Source organism: Metopolophium dirhodum, chromosome 2, assembly GCF_019925205.1.
Source record: "Metopolophium dirhodum isolate CAU chromosome 2, ASM1992520v1, whole genome shotgun sequence".
Lineage (NCBI taxonomy): Eukaryota > Metazoa > Arthropoda > Insecta > Hemiptera > Aphididae > Metopolophium > Metopolophium dirhodum.
In genome coordinates this window covers 19429680-19451082 of record NC_083561.1, presented here as the reverse complement: position 1 = coordinate 19451082, position 21403 = coordinate 19429680, and the positions used below count along the sequence as shown (strand labels likewise).

The 21403-nt window shown below is 31.8% G+C and overlaps 1 protein-coding gene across 2 annotated transcripts in view; it reads left to right on the top strand.

Annotated features, from left to right (window-relative positions):
• The first annotated feature begins 480 nt into the window (after positions 1 to 480).
• Positions 481 to 21403, top strand: part of LOC132937981 (uncharacterized) — a 48476-nt gene continuing 27553 nt past the window's right edge. Inside the window, exons 1-2 of one of the 2 annotated variants that reach the window (XR_009663862.1) lie at positions 481 to 803; positions 8955 to 9164. Coding sequence is in view for 1 of the 2 variants with exons in the window: in XM_061004623.1 (XP_060860606.1) it covers positions 9008 to 9164 (157 nt within the window). In the remaining variant the exon portion in view is untranslated. The remainder of the gene's footprint in view (positions 804 to 8954; positions 9165 to 21403) is intronic. The other variant, XM_061004623.1, reaches the window with a different exon arrangement.

Genomic DNA, 21403 nt, shown 5'->3' with positions numbered 1-21403 from the left:
AATCGACTATACAGCTCAACTATTAAACCAATATGGGTACCAGTTGTAACCATAGTTACTACGCCCTAGCACGATATGACACACGACGTAGCTGTGAATGGGCCTTAAATCGCATTCATCGTGGTAACTATCTATACCTATATAGGTATTGTACGCGACGACGTTGAACCAGCTTGCTAATCATTGAAACGACGTTCAATGGTTTATAATCGACGACGTTTAATAAATAAACGCGGTCCCCGGTGGAGTGTAATAATAGTACCTAGGTAGTAGAAATTAAAATTTAAAAAAAACATCGGTGGTTTAAGGCGCGTTTCACTGTCGCGCCGTATACGTCTGGTAACCACGACGACGACGACGACTGGTTCGGCGTGAACGTCGTATCGCGATGACGCATGCGCGGTGGTCGGTACGTCTGGTAGTAGTCGTGCCCGCGCGCGCGCGTCTTTGGTAACGCAACGAAGAAATGTGAGCGCCGCCGAGATACCGGGAAATCGTCGATCGCGCCGTCGCTGTTGCACTGAACTATCGCAGACCGCAGTCCGTCAGGTGTCGTCAGATCGTTCGCTTGTTCCGTGCCGGTCGATCGTTTTCTCTTTCTCGTTTCATACGAAGGCTCGACGCACCCGTTTACGTAAAAACCCGAGTGACTAAACGTTCTCGCAAATCGAATTGTTGTTACAACAGTAATATTATTGTACTGGTGGCGGTGTTCTTGAAGAATAAAAACCAACAGAGAACACAGGTTTCCAGTGCGACGCACCAACAACAACAACAATTTACGTATTGTCTCACACGAACAGGTATAAGAGCACAAAGAATTTTTGAACCCCTTACCGACCGCGGTCGATGGTCGTCTGGCGTCGATGGTGGTTTTTGGTTTACACCTGGCGCCGGCCATCCTTTTTCAAATTATTAGAACTGATATTAGGGTAACCCCACTCGGCTCGAGGTTTTTTTTTTTTAAAACCAGAAAATCAAATTCCATACCCCTTGGATACGCAGTATGCTCGATAAATGTATAATATTATAATATATTAGGTATTAGACTTTATAGATGGTTTTAGTGAGGGGTTGCCAATTTTATTATAGAGATACACTACCAATAATATTATAGTTTATAGGCATTAGAAATCTAGTGACTATAGTGGACGTCGTACTACCACACCGTCTACAGCTAATGGTGCAGTATTCGTTTTAAAGCATTATAATATTATTAATGACCCTCTGGCTGGGCCTGTAGTTTAATAGTTATGTCCTTACTGACGTGTTAATTGCAACTCTTATCAATATAATTGTGTGTGTGTGAAGTTTCTAATGGGTAATATGAAATATTAATCGTTATCCGATCTCCGAATAAAATAATACATATAATTACCTGAATTATATTATCTTAATTCAACTATTGTTGTTATTATAATATTATTATAAAGTTAAAAATGTAATTTTCCGCTCAAAAGACTTTATATTCATATAATATAATAATATTATATATATATATACGTCATATAATATAATAATAATAATAATAATATGTAATGCGTATAAATGTACCTATATTTTACATGTGTGAGAGTATTTAACATTCATCGTTAATTTTAATTACAATAATATTACGTGTCCGTATATGTCGAAACCTCGTTCCGTTGAATCTTATAATAGTTGTGTTTATAACAAGGTTAACTGAACAGAATCATAATATTATACAATATTATTTCAAAACCGTAAACAATCGATACGTCACGAAGGAAAAATAATATCTAATTATGCAGGTATAACATATTCGACGTGTCTGTCAAAATATATCATATTATTATAAACACTTCCCAAGCTCAACTGTGTCAGCGCAGCAAGTGTGAATATTGCGCACAGCGCACAAGTCTCGGGAGAATGCGGGAATCTTCCAAAGAAGAAAATCAGGTTCCTATAATAGGTAGGTATATGAAAGATATTTCCATAGACTCTCTTATATTGGTTGTTCGACTATTTAGCGCCTAAACCTATCACTACTACCTACCTATTTGTAATGTTGTTTCGGACATTTTGAAATTGAAAACAGTGGTGCCTATATTGTGTGTGTAGGTACCTACAGCTTGACCCGTTGCAGTTGGTGGAAAAACGTTTCTCTCTATCGATCTACATTCAACCGCTATAATATCGTATTGCGCATATTATTGTAATCGGTCGAAATGAAGTGAAGTAATTATTATAATACCTATTCGACCACATAAAATCGTTCTTATAAGCTCTCAAACCGAAATGTAAAACGCAACGGACAACGGTAATAATAATATGCGAATAATAATTATTGCAATACACTATAATATGTCGTAGTACCCACTGCGTTATATATATATATTTATAGTTCTACTACGGAATTGTTTCCGACCACTTTTAATGCCTTATTTAATTTTTTTATGTATTTTTTTTTTAATAATATACCCGTGTCCAATACTCTGTTGACAGGTATTTTTTTGCTTAAAACATAACTGTTTTTGTTTCTTCGTACTGAACACATTTTTTGCTCGGGTTAAGTCACGTATGTCGTATAGGACAGCTCGGACGTGTTTGAAACACGCACGTTTCCATTGAACCATTAGTATTTCAAAGACATAATTTAACAGCGATAAATATTATGCACATTGGCCAACCTCTTAAAATCAAACTGCGAAATGGTTATTATTATATGTTATTATCATTGTTATTATCATACCGTCGTGATGCAAACCGGCAATGGCCCGTGATGCGGCACCGAAGACATGAATTATAATATATTATGAACTATCTAACATAAATTGCAACCAAACAGACAGAGATTGTTTTTTTCCTTTACCAACTACCTATATATTGTTTCCTAGGTTATAGTTAGAACAAAATAAGTAAAAATGTCAAAAATATACATCACACCAAAGTCACATGATTTAATATAGTAAGACATGATATTTTTTATAATACTTTAGAAAATATTTTGATGATTAAATAAAAAGTGATGTAATATAGTCTCTGCGTTAATTATACTAGGTATGTAAAATTATTTTATATATTTATGAAACCATTCCATAACTAAACAAAATTATTAATAAAAAAAAAGTATTATCAGTAAAATAACCTAACAGTCGTACACAATATAGTAATTATTGTTTATTTAAAAATACATATATATCGTGACGTGAAAATAACCTTAAGTTTACAATTATATTTAAGAGAACAAAAAAAATTTATGTCATGACCGTATCTTAACAACTGTTTTCTTTTTATATGTATGCATCTAATTTGTATTTTTACAAAAAATACAATCACAACATGACAAATTCTTAGTTTAAAAAAAATAACTATTTTATCCTATTTTTATTACGACATTGTTGATTTCTGCTATTCTCATTAAAACATTATGTTTCCAATGAATTTATCATGTTCATCTTGATATTCATCAGTACATATAGTTACAGGTAGATAGTTGCACATTGTTGATTTTCAATAAAAAAAAATCTTTATGAAATATGACATAATATATTTACTTATTATATTTGTGACGATAGATATTATATTAGGTATTTTTACTTATCGCCTGGTATATGTATATATTCATATTATGCAAGTATTTGTTAAAATATACTATATAGTAAAATATGTATCTAAAAATCCGGATACCTAAATACGTCGAGATAGTATAGTAATGGTATACCGTTTGAATACATAAATTATACATAATAGGTACTAGGTAGTAGGTAGGTATATTAAAATAACTAAATAATAATTTTTAAATTGACATTAGCTATAGGTATTATTCATAAACGTAATATATCAAACTCGTCTGGGTAAACGTGTTCAACTATGTATATAATAGAAATATATTATATTATCTCTTCTCATAATATGAACAATATTATAATATATAGTTGAAAGAATTATTTTATAAAATATAAATAATAAACATTAAATACTATAAAAGTATGGTTTTACGGATCATATCGTGGCTACTCCAGGATCGTATCTTTATAGATGCAGCTGTAGATATAACATGTATTTAGGTATATTAACATTATGTTAATAATAATAATTTATTTTTTTTACATTATGTTACCTAGGTACTACAAGTGGTTATAATGTTATAATATAACATATTATATAGTATTTTATTAACTAGCATAGCGCTAAGGCAGACAAATACAATTATTAGTCAATAACAATTAATTGCATAATAGTATATTTAATTTTTGATTCCAAATAGATAGTATAGATTAATATTATATTCTGTGGTTATAGTGTAGGAAATTAATTGTAATTTTTGAATTCGATATTCCCATAGATTTATAGATATATAGGTATTATTATTATTATTATTACCTAGGTACTCTTGGAATAATAACATTGAATTCTTGCTTCTACAATCATTTTAGTCCGTCGACAAATATATAAGAATAACGGTACGAAACGACATGCGACGAACTAACAAGCAGACGCCTGCTGCAATGAGCTGACCGTTGACCGTGCGATATTGTATATTATCCGGTTCACGTTACGGATGCATCTCGACGACGAAGTCGAAACCGGTTGTTGCTAGTTTGCAAATTGAACGTAATTGGATGTCGGTGACAACTCGTCGAGTACAATAATTTCGATGCATGTAGACATTAGAATATAGATAGATGTAAGATCGTGAAACGAATAATCGTTTTGTTTGCGAAAGGCTAGAAACATATAAAAAAATAAAATATTTCTCACATTATTTTGTTGCACAGTAATAAGCATTTAATAATTAATGAATTATTCTAATCCAACTATTTTCTAATATTTTAATATGAATTAGTTGTACAAGTCAGCATTAATCCGTGACCACTGCACGGTTTCCTATATACCACTTTTACGGGTAAAAACTCACCCCATATAGTTGTTATATTATAATAAACCTGCTATAATACATTTTTTTTATTTTATAAAATATGTATAATCAGTTTTGTTACTGAATGATAATATTAACACATCATTGGAAACCCAATAACAATTATAATAGGTGCATGTTGAGTTTGACTGGGGTAATTTCTGCCCCACGTAAATAGTCACGGGTTAACCAACTCGTTTTTATTTTATGCTCGAGAGAGAAATACTATATTACTTTAAGTCATACAAAAATTTAAATGTAAATTTTTTTTTTCAATATTATTGTTTTATATTTATTCCCAGTTATTTTATTTTGATTGTCCCATATAGTGGTTTATTTCAGTGTTAGATTATTCCATATCGTATTGTGATTCACTATTCAGAATTAATCGCACACAATCGGTGTACCGTAATAATAATATTAATAATAAAAAAAATGAGACTATGAAAGACACTTTGTAAATTGCGTTTGGCGTACCGCTGAGTGGCGGTTAGTGACTTTAACGCGGGGCAACGCATTTGTGTCTGAGCCGCGAGTGTATAATATATTATTATTATTATATCTATATTCTATATTTCGTAAGTGTATAGTCAGTCTATCTTCACTCAGTTTTTCAGTCTTTGATTTCGTACCATATTGGAAGTCATGTAGAAAATGATATAGCATGCGGAGGAATAGTGCAGTATAATACATAATATAAGGCCTCGAGGCGCGGTCGGTTTCTTGTTGGCTAATGATACGTACACACATAATATTATTATTATTTATTATATATACACGTGTGGATTTTCGTAGGATCTAGCTCTATAGTGTAATGGCGTGCGTTATTGCAAAAAATCTTTCTGGTTTGGTGTCCCAGAAAAATATTATCATGATACCTATATGTGATGACATAAGGCCACATTCCTGTGCACTCTGAGGTCAAGAAGATATTCATCTCACATATATGCATGAACTGCAAATATAGATATACGTGAACGCTCATTATATGCGGTGTAGGTATAGCCCATGTGGTCAATCATATAAGTGACCAGGAAACTATTTGACCATCGTTGGCGGCTTTGCAGCTCTGTGTTACGAAATAACAAAAAAAAGAAAATAGAAAGATGCTTCTAGGCAATTTTAGGCAATACACGCGCGTCATTATGTAGCATTATATACGCATATGCACAGTGGCGATGAAAGATAATTTTTTCTCCGTAAATCGAGATGTTATATAAAAAATGGTTTAGCATTGTATGTACATAGATAATTGTTGTAGGTATTATACATCTACTAAATACTTGAAATTCCTATATTCCTTGAAATACGTCGACGTTTTTGTCATAAAAAAAATGGCTCGACTAATTGTTTATATGACACTGCTATGAGAGGACGGATAAAAGAAAACAGCTATAGCGTATCATTTTAATTATTATAATATCATGTCTAGGTTAGTGCACTTACTCCTGTAAGGTTGTCAACCCTTTTGGTATCGGGTTTGTTACTATACGCTTTATTATACGCTAAATAAACACATTAATTTATAATAATATGAAATAAAGGTGAATGTCATTTAAATTCATAACCCGATGCGGGTGTTTGTTAAAAAAATTATGATTTATTTTAGACGTATACTTATAATGAAATAATATGAATACCGTTTTTGACTGCAAATTATTGTTACAACTCTAATAATAATAATATATACGCCTGCATCATACGTATGCTATATACGCGCGCTATGAATTCGTACATTTTTCTAAACCAAAGACCAGAGTAAAGACCGTGGCAATGTATGTATGCGATTATTTACAGATTAGAACGTCATAAAAAATAACCTATTTTATTGAAAACATTGAATTTATTAGATCGAATATTATCCTTCTGAAATCTTAATACTGGTTAGTGATAAATGTTCTTCGAGCATAATATAATGTATATTACGAAAATTAATCGTTCGTAAAATGTAACTTGGTTGATGTCCTTGGGTGATGGCTGATAGAAAATAACGATTAGAAAATGTAGGTACATACCTATCTCAAGAAAACTATTTCTTCGTGTTGTTAAGTGCCTAAGTAAGATAAGTTAAATACTACGTCTAATGTTATACTCGTAAGACATTAGTTTTCGAAAATGTTAAATGTATTACAACCGCAGGTAATCCATAAAGTACCATAATTTGGAACTTTTTCAAACTTTCACCGTTTATTAAAGTATTAAGCTTCTATTAGGTTTATTCAATTATCGTATCAGATTAAAAACTAACACATTATAAAAATTGATATCCATACTCCATACCAGTAGAATTAGTAAATTCGTCGAATTATATAAGTATTAAGTACCTAAATAAACATTGACCCAGACGGCTAGACGGTCCGACATTTATATATTTTAATCTAATACGTTATTAAACTAAATAATAATATGTTCGTTGGCAATATGAGCTGTGTACCTATATTTAATCGAGAATAGTTAAGTACATAATATTGTATTAGTTTAAAATAATCATACTTTAGACCACTCGGAGTGAATTTATCAATTTTATTAATTTATTTTATCACGAAATAAATCTTTTAATTTTAAAATGCCCATGCTAATTCTATTTTTCGGTCTTAAATTTAAAATTAACTGTAAACAAATTTTTTAACGTTCTACTACATTACTATATCCTTAGATTGCGTAACACAAAACCATATAATCCGATTGGATAATACAATTGAAAAACTCTGGTCAATTGAATATTGTCAATGTTTACGTTGTCAACAAAATCAGTTTCAGTAAGCCGTTAGATAATTATATTATACAGTCACTAATAATAATAATAATAATAAAAACAAATAGAATGTTTTTGTATTGTTTGTTTTTGTACATATCAGTTATTGAATAATCGTTATTTAGTGGTATTCATCCAACGGACTAAAAACGATTAAAAACCTGAAATAATTTTCATAGTGTAGACGGTAGCAAGTTATTGTGATACAGATAAGTATGATAATTATCTGGAATGTTTGGTGACGCATATATTTGTGAGAACTTAGATTGAAATAAAAATATAAAAATAAATAAATAATAGATAAGTTTGATTACTTATGATTGGTGTGTAAAGGTTTTTATAAGATGACTAATCGGATATCGGTTAACATTACAACCAACTTCTAAGAATAAAACTAATATGTACTGTGTATGGATTTAAATTAGATTTATTGTACTGCAGATTCATCTATTCATCGAATTATTTTTTAAAACTTAAAAGTATACACTGTGCAATCTGTGCTTATTCTGAAAGAAAGGTATAATATTGTATTTGACGTATAATAAGTTTGGCTTGATATTTTAATCGGTGTTCAATGTGTATTGTTTATATTATTCATTATTTCAGTAGGTACTATTGTATATTGACTACTGTTACGATGGATGAGCACCAAAGTCACAGTTGACACTTTTTGATGATTTTTATAGTAATGGTTGGTGTTTGATTTATAACCATAATCTACAAATCTACGATATTTTTTGAGGATTTTCTCTACCTCATATTTGCTATAGGTAAAAAACTATTTGTTATATACGTTTAGTTGGATTTAACTCCATAATAAGTGATAGCGTACGACGCACGTATGATTCTTAATATTGTATGTAATAGGTACATAGCAGAGGCGGTAAAATGATTTTGTCGGTGGGGGGAGGGAACTTTTTAACATGCACAATTTGATTATTAAAAAACATAGTTAATGGTTTCTTAAAAATTGAAAAAAAAGTCATGGAGTGGGAAACATTTCAAAAAATGTCGTCCACAACAGACAATATAGCCCAATTATACATTTATTATGGCAGAAAAGGTAATTTCGGCGCGATTGATATATACGCTAGGTGTAATAGGTACCAACCCTAAGTCATATATTATAACAACTGATAAGCATTCACAGTAATACACACATAAGGGTTACGTGTGAATGAAAACAAAAACAAAAAATAGATAAAACCGCTAAAACAGCTTGTACCTATGTATAAAAATTTAAAATTATTTCCAACTGATTTTAAGTATTCAACATAATCTATAATATATATTTATAATTTTTATTATATTTTCTAGGTCGAACGAAATGGGCCTGAGAATAGCTTAAGTACGTCACTGCAGCGTTTATCATGAACTCAAATTCGAGGGAATTAATATTGGCCGTGGTGGCTTGTCTGGTGTGCAGTACCACGAGCCATGTAGCCCTCACGTTTCCTCCAGCCCGAACATATGACCTCGACTTCCTGGACACAAGCAGAACGCCCGGCCCCTGTGGTATGCCCAAAGGTAAGACGTTTAATTTGTTTTATTTAAAATTACCAATGGCAGCTGTAGTTGGGAGAGATTTACATATTATCATATTATATTTATTTGTATAAATATAATATAATGGATCACTATAATTATTACATAAAAATAGATACCCGATTAGCCAGTACGACAATATATATTATATAAAGTTGTTATAGATATCGAAGTCCGTCGAGTAAATTGGCGGCAACGATAAATCTGTCGGTGTGTGGAGATATAAAATTGGGGTCCTGATTTAGAATATCGGCCAGTGATTCCTTAAGTTCAGAGTTTGACGTTTTTAAACATGTTACTACTATTAATACTTATAAGTTATAACCTTGTAAGTCTATGCGTCTTGTTGGCAATAATATTATTATAATGCAGTAATTATTACCATCAGTCAGCAAAGCCTTATACTTGCCCAGCATAGATTTGTTGTTTTCTCTGTTGATCTGTTTGCATTTATGTAGGTAGCTTATTCGATACACGTTCGTCGTGTCTATAATATATTATAATATATTATTATGTACCATGTGTGTTACAAACAATAGACAGCACCGACTATTGTGCCGTTAAGTATTATTTTCATCCGAGTTTTCCATGAAATATCTCTACGAGTAATTGTTCGAAAATCCATCATAGTACCACAACAAAGTGGCCTACTGATGCAAAATAACTAATTTTGTTTCATAACAACGTCGTGTATACAATAGGTCTATAGAGTATTATAATATATAGACGTAGGCAGATGAGGTTTTGATATCCCGAGGGAGCAATCGATCGGACGGGTCTGCCGAAGGACACGCATATTTGTGAGCTTCAATAATAGTACGGGTATAGGTATAATATTAATAATAATACAATTGTATTAATCAATTCAAATATAATATATTATACTGTATACGTGCGTGTGTGTATTAATAAATAATTATAATAGATAAGTATTACGTGAGCAGCTCTTCCAGTGCACATAATATATACGTATTGAGAATATAAACCTATGCCCTATACCTATAGCCCACAGGGCATGCCGTGGACGTAGGATTTATTTTATGCCATTTACTATGATTAATATCCTGCAGTTGTGTTTGCATGAGACATTATATATATTTATTCAATTCCAAATCATCGAAAGTACTCGTAAGTACCTACTAAAGGCATATCAATTAATTTTTTTTATCGGATTTCTTAACTTAAATCAAAATATTTTTTTTCCACTCTCAGGATTTGTTTCCAAAATTAAGTTTAATTATCTTTCTTTTATATTTTCATCGCATTATTGTTGTGCGCAAAAGTATATAATGAAAACTCGAAACGTTTTTGTGGTACGTATGTCATAGATACTGCAGTATGCATCCACTTTAGATTTTTAATTCAAAATATTTGTACGGATGTTGAAACCATCGCATAATATACACTACACTATAGGTACCTACTCGCTGATCGTAGAATGAAAGCAATTAACATTGTGTATAGGAACTCAACATTATATACATGACCGAGCGAAACATTGAGAGAGAAAAAAACGTTAGTTGAATGTACATAATAATAATATAAGATGATAAGAGTTTTATTTCAATCTATAAAATATATCTATCAAAGTAGGTACATACAATTATTTATTTGTTCAGTTATACCGTATACTTAAGAAAAAAAACACACACACTAAATTAATGCGTATGGGCCAAGGATTTTTTTAATCTGATAATACTATATGAAATGTAGTCACTGTGAAATGTAGTCACTATATATACATAACAATATTATTATATATAATAGTCGAAGTAATTCCGATTGTGTAATATTCGTAACATACGCATATAAAATATATTCTCAGTGTGTATTGATCCACGTAAGACGTAACACTTTTTGTAGGTACATATCATTATATCATGTACGTATGATGGTTGAATTAATATTATTAGGACGTACCATATTATATTATATGATGTTTCGTATTTACTTACCGACGTGGAATATTATTCTTGGCGGGTTATTGAACGGATAGTATATTATATCGGACGCGTGTGTTTTTGATATTTTGAAATTTATATCTAAAAATGATTATTATGATTTTCTATACACGAAAAAAATAACAAGTGTAATTCGTTCCTATACGGTGTAGTTGGTATACCACAAAAAATATTATGTCGCAATAGAAAAAGGTGGAGAAAAAATATAACACATAATATTATAGGCTTCGGTATAATAGTGATTTAACTAGGTACTGTGCAGGCGTTACACAATAGTTCGTCGTCGTCGTCGTCGTCGTCGTCGTCGTTGGTCGAATGCAGCCCACCTGTAGGTAAAAAAATATATATATATACATTCAACACCTATCGGTGTATGAGCTGCTGCTGCCGTATTGTATAATAATATTATACTGTGCAGTATACACCCATAATTTGTTTAGAAGACATACCGAAACGTAGTAGCTTGTTGTTCACCGCTGTTGCTGCGGTGGCTCGGTGCTGTAGGAATCCCGTCTGGCCACTTCTCCCCCTCGACGATTGTATATGATTTAATGATATTATATTATATGAATGACTACAACTATACCCGGTTTATTCGAAACACACGACGGTGTCGGTCTTGCGACGGACGTGATGGTTTTTTTCGTTTTCAAAACTCGAGATTTATTAGATATCCCCCTCCCCCCCCCCCAAGATATTAAATTATTTTAATTATTACGAAATATTATATGTTTATTACAGCAGTATAATATAAATGATTGATTTATCGGCGAAAAATACAGACGATCCAAACGTGTTGCGAGATGAAATCGAAAGTTTACCTATACGTTATTATTGTCTGTGCCCGTAGAAAGCTGTATGATTATTTATCTTTTATATTCAAGGATATTTTAACAATATTGACCTCGAATAAATGTTCGTTATACTTCCATGTTGTACTCACTCGTATTTAATTTTGTGTACCTATTTCCGCGTTACATATTTTTACTGTTCTATATGGAATAGGTACTTAGATAATAATATCTATATTATGACGTGTTGGTAATATTTTTAAGTTTGCTTACATTAATTTTTATTTCAGTGGACACACGGGATATATTACGGATACTAGGTCACTGGTGCTGGTTTCGATCAAAATAGTTGATCGATCATTCTTATCCTATTTATCAATGCAAAGTTCATATTAAATTGATCGAAAATATATTTTATGTACGATACAAATTAGAAGGCGCTGGTCGAATGCCAGAAGAGTCGTTTTATTTTAAAACGATAACAGCCTTGAATATAGAAGAATGCGAAGAACGTATTGAAATTGAAAGTAAAACAATCTCGGGAGGACCCCGCCCGTTTGTTTACTGTCTGAATATTATTTTGGACCGCGTATACCTATACGAGTATAACCTGACCTGCTGCGGTATACGGTTGTACGTTATAAAATATTATAGGTACTACTCAGTTTCGGAGTTGTAATCTATACCTATAGTGTTTTTCTTCAAGACGTATAATAATTGTTCTATTATTCAAATCGTTTTCTACGACCTATCCATGACCTGAAGACGTGTATGCAAAAACCACAATCGACCACGGGTTGAAAAGTTTTCCCATAAGTGTTTAGTCGTGAGAAGCGAAAGGAGCATCATGCGTCTGAATATTACAGTGAATAGATTCAAGAGGCTACTACGAGTAATGCTTCAGTTAGAAACATTTTTCCAATACAATATTTGCTCTTTTTAATACATTGAGAACGAAGAGTATGTTTTTTTTTTAAACAAAACCTATTATATTGTTATAATAATACATTTAGAAACTTTTTCATTTCCTATTTCAAATTGGACTAACTATAACGTCTATGTTTTTACTCTTTAATTTGTTTTAAAATTAATTTCTATATTTTCATACCTAAAATGAATATGTATATATTATACATCACATATTATTTAGGTACGACTCATTTCTCCATGATCAAAATTCCCATTAAACCGATTGCCATAAAAACAATAATACATTATTTACCATTATTTTTCTGGCATCTAACTTAAGTTGTATGTAATTGCTTTAATAATTGTAATTAATTAATTGTCCAAATCCAAAAAAACTTTACCTGTGCACTGTACGTTCTAATAGTCTTTTCGGTTTAATTAACATCCATGCACAGCAAACTGAAAATATGAAAGTTTACGACCACTTTCGGCCATATGGTTCTACATTTTTCAGACCGAATCGCCACACGCATAATGTAATATAAGTATGTTATGCTATAAAATTATCATAAAATATGCGGTTTTGATGTTCTAAACTAAACCGTTCAGCCACGTATAATATAATGTAAGGTTTAAGAATCGCTTTCATGATATTATACGCTGCATAGCTGCATGTCTGCATTAAGTATAATAATATGTATATTTTGATGCAGTAGCCTAATATAACGTATAACTACAGCTGTACGAGGTATTCTAAATTGTGAAGTTTATCAGTCGAGCTCATTGATTTGTCCAATAATTTGTACTTGTGTAAAAACCACATATATATAGGTAGGTATAGGTAGTTTAACTGCGCGAGAAACAACTCATAATATTATATGAAGCTGTTGCGTATAATATACTATATAGGTAACCAATTTATCGTAATTCTATATTATGCTTCTCTATTCATATACACGATACAAACGACTATAATGTGGGTACCTACGCGATATTCGTGAAAGCACAAACGCCATTTTATGTATTTAAATATTGCAATCGACTGGTGTGGATCAAAAATTTATAATTCCGTTTCGGAGTCACGTGTCCGTTGCATAACGTTAATTATGATAATTTCATTCGGTAAACGAACTCGTCAATAAGCACGTTCATCTTTCAGGATATATGAAGGTAGGTACACATATTATAGAGGTACGTGTGTGCGGCTTATACGCGCTTTCGTTTTAGTCGTCCACAAACCAGGACCAAAATTTTGTCAATTTGGGTGTGTGTAATAATTATTATTATAATTTTTGGTGAACGATAACACATACCTACCTACCTGACGCGTAACATTTGAAATCTCGTCTAACAATAATTTCTAGATTAATAACATGCACGCATGTGCTCCGACGAGGAGCGTATTTATTTTATTTGTTTCACTTATCCCCGCGTGTTTCAGTTACACTTTCTCGTCACCAAATACCAGTTTTGGTTAAACGATACACGCACTACCGGAGAAATTTTCATAGGATACCCCGATAGTGTGTGTGTGTGTGTGTGTGTGTGTGTGTGTGTGTGTGTGTGTGTGTGTGTGTGTGTGTGCGTGTGTGTGCGTGTGTGTAATTTTAGGTCTTGTCTTGTAATTAATACCGTCGAAGTCGGCTATATCATGTTTAAAAAAATACGTAGTTCATCTGAAAATGAATACGAAAGTAAGCTGCCCGTCGTATATTATCATAATATGGATAATTATAAGTATGATTTTATATTAATATAATATGATAATATATATGGTAGTTAAAATTCGTCATTATAATATATAATTCTTGAGTAATTTTTAATCGAGTTATATCGGAACAGTTTTTTTATTTCAATCATTTTTGGTATATTGTCAGCTTTACTAAGATTTTTTAAGTAATCAATTTTAGTTGACATACGTTTTATCTTACATGTGCAGCTGTGTCCCGCAGAGTAACCGGAATTGTTAACCTACCTATATAGTCGCACTATATAACGGCGCTGTTTGTAATTGCTAAATACTTAACTTTTCCCTAAAAAAACACATATCTAATGAAATATATCTGTTGACAAATTCTGGGAAAAATTAAACGTCCTGCAAATTTTCATTCTTTGATTTTTCAAACATCTTATACGTATACGGGAATGCATAGACAATACATTTGTTTTCTTTTGTCGCTCTACAGTTATTTCACATTATATATCATAATATATTTTATTAATGTTACATTTATGTAACACTCTTTTTCCAGCGTATTCGTGTGAAAATCTGTGTTGTTCTGTTGATAGCTATAGCTATTCAAAGTCACCAAAATTAAATACATATATAAATCAACGATAAAACAATTTAATTTTAAACGTATATAATAGGTGCGCGATAATGATATAGAAGTAAAAGAACATTAAACTTTAATTAAATTTCGGAAATGCGGAAAAGTGATCTCCGCCGTAGTTATATATTGTGCAATACGTTTGTTTAAAGTGTTTTACGATTACCTATTATTATCTATAATAGCATAATTGTTATTAATCGGCCACCAATTATATACAAATTAACACCTACTGAATAAAAATTATATACCTACTCATATAAGAATCAAATAATATGTCCGCGCGCGTCCGTTTGAAAGATTTAGCGGTAACAGTGGTATCAGGGGTCGAGTCGAAATGTACTTAAAATAATAGCTCCGAGCGGCAGCTGCAAGCCATAACCACAACAACTATCGTCGTAACTCGCCGAGGAATTTTAAATTTCGCGGAGAACAATCGCGGCGCGCAGACGTCGTTCGGGAATACAGCGCGGTCAAAGTGTCGCCGGGGTCGTCGGGCCGGAGGTCGCAATTATTAGCCACCGGGTCTGTGACGATTTTCAAGGGCCGCCACCGTCGCACATAATAATAATATTATCATTATTATTATTATTATTATTATGTTTGAGATATTATACGACAAACGCGTTCGACGGGTTTCGAATGCAGTATATGCGTGTAGTAGTAAAAAAAATTTAATAATAATAATATTCACTTTCACGGCTGCCGGCGAGAAGATCCCACGACAAGCTCGTGACCGGCACGCGTATACACACACCGCGCTGCCAGCGAGCTAGTCGGAGAGAATACGCGCGTAAAATCACTCACGACAAGTTTTCTCTCCGCCGACTAACATTGTTCCCCCCCCCCCCCCGTGTCCTCCCCAAAGTCCTGCACAGCCCGAGATCGTCTTCTCCGACCGACACTTTATAATATTGTTATGCTACGTCTTTCTCTTCGACGCGTTGGGTATTATTATTATTATTTATCATGATGCCATTACGAAATATTATCTTCTACCGCCGCCGTAGTTCGTGTGTACACATACGCACCTATGTCATTATTATTATTATTATTGCAGGTCCGTGGGATAACTATAATAATAATAATATATATTAAATATAATATATGGAATAATGTACGCAACGCACACCGCAGCGTATTGTAATAATATAACAATATTACAATACAATCGTTTGCATATTATCATCTTTTGTTTCCGGCGGGCAAAATTTGTCGTCCGTCGCGACGTCGTCGTCATCCGGGCGCGGGTCATAGAGCACTCAATCGCACGACAACAATAATATCTAAATAATTTCATCAGTCATCGCGGGCATGGCTATTATGGGGTATATAACATATTATTATTATACGGGTGAGGGCCTCGACGACGCCGGCGGGCTGCTTTTTATGTAATTTCTATTTCTATTTAGGCGCGAGGTGGGCGAACGTTCCTTCACCACACTTGCCGAAGCCATCATAACATACGCGTAGTGCGACTCGATCCCGCGGCGAGAGAAGGCCTCCGTGGCCACGGCCTTCGGTAGAAAGCGCGTTACAGATTAAGTTGGCCGCCACATCGGTGAAAGTCACATCGATGTTTTTCGATTTTCGGCGGTTTCCGCGATGACGAACTTACACGTACACTTATGACTCCAGTCTTGAACAAGACCCTTTTTAAGAGTACCTATAGGTATATTCAAGTACAGACACGGAGTGCAAATAAAAATACTTCTTTAATAGATACTTTCATATGTTTTATACCTTATAAATTAATAGAACCGATTGTCATGCTTTACGTTAATTATTGTGTATATATTATATTCTCCATCGCAACGTTTGGCAAAACTTTAAGATACTCAACTTACTGTTTTATTTGACGGAGCATTTGATTATCGGTTGACTATAATTCAGAGTAAACAAATATATTATTATTATGTATATTCTCAATCTTTATTTTTTTTACGAGATCAAAATGAAATTAGAAAACAATATATAAACTTAAAAAGAATTATTAGAGTATTTGATTTTATATACAGATACAGATAGTACTTCTTGTTAAAATACTTTTTTCAAAAGTATTTAAAATACGTAATTCAGTACTTAAAAAGTATAATATGAATACTATATACTCAAATAGGACTTTTACTAGAGTACCTACATGCTTGATTTCAACACTGCATGTAACGTGCCATTTATAGGGCCGACGAGGAGTTCTTTTTTTAAATTTTTACTCGAGTTTCCAAACGCGTTCCATCGTCGTCCCGCCATAATATTATTGTAAAATAAATTATTATTATTAAATAATAACCGTTTCGAAACGGACATAATATATTATATTGCGTGGCGCTTATATCCATATATATTGTGCACTCCTCACGTGGATTCCTTTTCTAGCTCGGCGCGTGTATAAATAAATTATTATAAAACGCGCTTGTACCTAACTACATATTTTTTTTACGCAACACAACATATCGAAAGCCTACGATGAGGATACGCGTGCGGTTTGTTACGTGGCAACTCATCCGTTCCATTATAGTCAAACGCTGTTTTTTTTTTTACATTTTAACACAGTTGACTTTACTATTTTATACTAGAATACGTATTTCGCAATTAAAAACAACCGCGATAAAATGGGAAAAAAATACTGTCGATCGACATTCGTTTTACCGAGAAAAACAATATATATATAGGCGAAATCTGTGTCTCGAGTTGAAAAATAAATGACTTGAGGAATGGTATAAATATATTATAGTCTAAAATGTGTAATTCGTATAAATTATAATATTATCCCACCCATGTAGGTTTCGATGTTGTATAAGTGTATAGGTACCAAAATAGGTACCACTTCAACGAAAGTTATCGATGATATATCGCGCGTTTCTTTAACTGCCGCAATACGTTGAAAATATTTATTTTTTAATTCCTACTTGAATAATACCTTTTACGATTATTATTGCGATTGGACAGCGAATATTCGAGTTGAGTTTTTACAGTTTTTATGCATTAATAGCTGTCAAATTTAAAAAGAAACATTTGTATACGTCGTCCGGATTAAAGCGATCATGAACAGTAAATAATAATTTCACTTCTGTGTTGCCACACACAGCATTAGAAACAAGAACTCTGTAACGAAAAAATATACACTTATTTATTATTCATGAATTGTATAAAAATGTAACACTATTACTGAAAACCCTAAACGTTTCGCTAAGAACTATAAAAAATAATCTGTTATGTTCGTTAACACTCAAACTGTGTGTTAGTATTTTATAGTAAATATATATTATATTGAATATAACTCGTGTGAATTTAAAACATTTTAGCTGATTGAACATACTCATTACTCGTACGTAATAAGTACGTATCATGGTTCATGATACGATACATTATGCATCCTTCAAATTGTTTTAATTTATCATAGAATTTATTTTTGGGTTGACATTTTAATATAATATATAAAATATTAATACACTTACCTACTAATATTTTAGTATTAAAATGTGTTGATTATAATTTCGAGTTTTAACAAATTTAAAAGATTTACTTATTAAGATGTTCTTATCATATTGTTAAGAGTGGTTATGACTTATATAATACAAATATATAGGCTCCTACTAATCAATTCAGTTGTGGCATGAAATATTTAAATTTTTAATTACAAATAAGACTATTACAATGTTGTTCTTGCTAAATTACTTTAATAGTCTCAGTAAAATATTGCATCTCCGACTTTCACTTTTATTTATTTGCACTATTATCTACATAATATAATTTATCTGCAGACAAACTCATTCATTCATCTTTTACTATCACGCGAAACAATCTGAAACATTTTTAGTGTATTTATAATGTATTATTAGTGTAAAAATATATATTTTGTCTTGAATAGGTCTATTTACTTTTATTGATTATTAATTATTTTCCCAACCTCAGAGGTTAGTGTATTATTTTTGAGATGTGTTTACAGATTTGGATGGTGGATAAGTCCCAGACTCCAATAAAAATTAATTAATTTGAAATATACTAGTAATAGAAAAAAAACAATTTGACCATACCTTATTTAATAGTTTTAACTCAAAAGTCAAAACGAACAGTTTTGATGATTATATTTTGTCTTCTATCTAGATTTCATTTTAAAATTAAAATTAGAAATTATTTTACATCCAAAGATAATATATTACATAGGGATTAAAAATATTTTGTTGGTATTACCAACTCACTATCCAATGAATTTACCATACACAAGTCAATAACTCGACCAGTTTGGACATACTATGGTATTCAGTTATGGAGTCCTGCCAAAACGCTACAATCGTTTCAATCCATTTGCTTACGACTATTAACGTCTTCTCCTTGGTATTTCACAAACAATAATCTTCACAAAGCCCTAAAAATCCTTACCCTTAGTGAAATATATATTACTTTAAATTCCATACTAACTTAAACTCTCACAGTATCAATCAACTATCCCCCATCTCACTTCCCGGTAAAGTACGTAAAAGACTTAAAAGACAGTGGCCTAGAGACCTACTAAAATAAAAAATAAAATAATACAATAGGTATTACCTAAAAAGTGCCTGGTCGGGTTGGAACTGTTGAGTGCTCATAAACGCTACCTCCTGTTAATAACCATGTATCAAATTTTACTCTTTGTACCTAGGTACTAATATTGTATAGTATAGATTGTGAATAAAATGGTTTTAAAAAAAAGTTATATCAATAATTGCATCGTACCGCTATTTTCGACTTGAGAGTTTTATGTCTTTATGATTTAATAGTTAGCAAAATTATAAATATTTTTGCATTTTTTCGTAAATTGTTATACATTGAATTCTACATTATATATTATAGAGCAAATAGACTCTAGATTACTTTTCTATTGATCGATGTCAAAGACATAATAATATAGATGGCTAGTAAAATACTAATATCTCAGTTATAGTGATATATCTATAAATACTTGTTCTTATATTGATATTTGATACCTATAGAATAATAATATTCAACAATTTGACGTAATTATATCAGTCTCGCGCTGCTCGCATCTCTTCGAGATGGTGAACGGCTTATGTAAATACGAAACAAGTAACATTTAAATGTATCAAAATATGTATATTATATTATTTTTTTTTTTTATTGGTCTTGAAATTTATACAATTTCTGCTTCAACAACTTGGTCATTAGCATTACTATTATATTATTATGTATATTAAAATGTTCAAATCATATAATATGTACCTACCTACTTATAGTTGTACGATTGTACGATGTATTGCATTTTACCGAGTTACACACATATAATTTTTTTTCAGTGTTCACTTAAAAATCGCATACCTAAGACTTATATTTTATATAATCGTTCAAATATTCTCAATTATTTTAACGTAGTATAAGTAAATGATGTTATGATATTTTAACAGTTTGTTGTGTCTTACATAATTGGTTCATGCGTAAGCATATATTTTTCTTTTATCGTTAACATTTATGCGCAGTGCAATAGGCGTTTTAGGTGCAATACCTGAAACGCCTCCTCTTTCCTCCGACCTTGAAATCGCGTACATTGCTCGGGAAACATGTTGCCTACGCGAATCACACATTTCCACTGCAAAATGTGTGTTGTACGATAACATGTAACCTGCACCTGTAAATGATCTAGACATTTATTCTTTAAAAATAAATAAATATAATATATCGGCTATGAGTTTTAAAAAAGTGAGAATTGTGCGCTGTTGACAAGCCGTGTTCTACAGCGATTACCTATGCCTGTAAAAAAAATAAGCTTGTTCTGAGTGTAGGTAAGTTTATTGCGGTTGTGATAGTATGGCGTGTTATCTGAACTCTGAAGGACACTGCAGGTATATTATGATGCATATTGTATTATAATACCTACGGACATACCTATCTCATATTATCTATACATCTGTGCGACTTTGCAGTGACTGTACATCGCGTCTCGTGAGTTGCGGTGACTTACTTACCTAAAGAATGTACAAGAAAATGTATAATAATATATGCTTTTGAAATTTTAATGCATTTTTATTTGAAACGGATTTTGTAGATATAATTGTAATGGTGTTAGCTGGAACGTGGTTCTGAGGTTTCGGTGTAATGTATTTGGATCACGTGCCGGTTTTGGTATGACATCAGAATTTAATAAATATTATATTTCATTAATATTTTAGTTTCAGATCAGTGATATCGACATATCGTGCAATTAGGTCACATTAAACAAAACAAAAAATAAAATT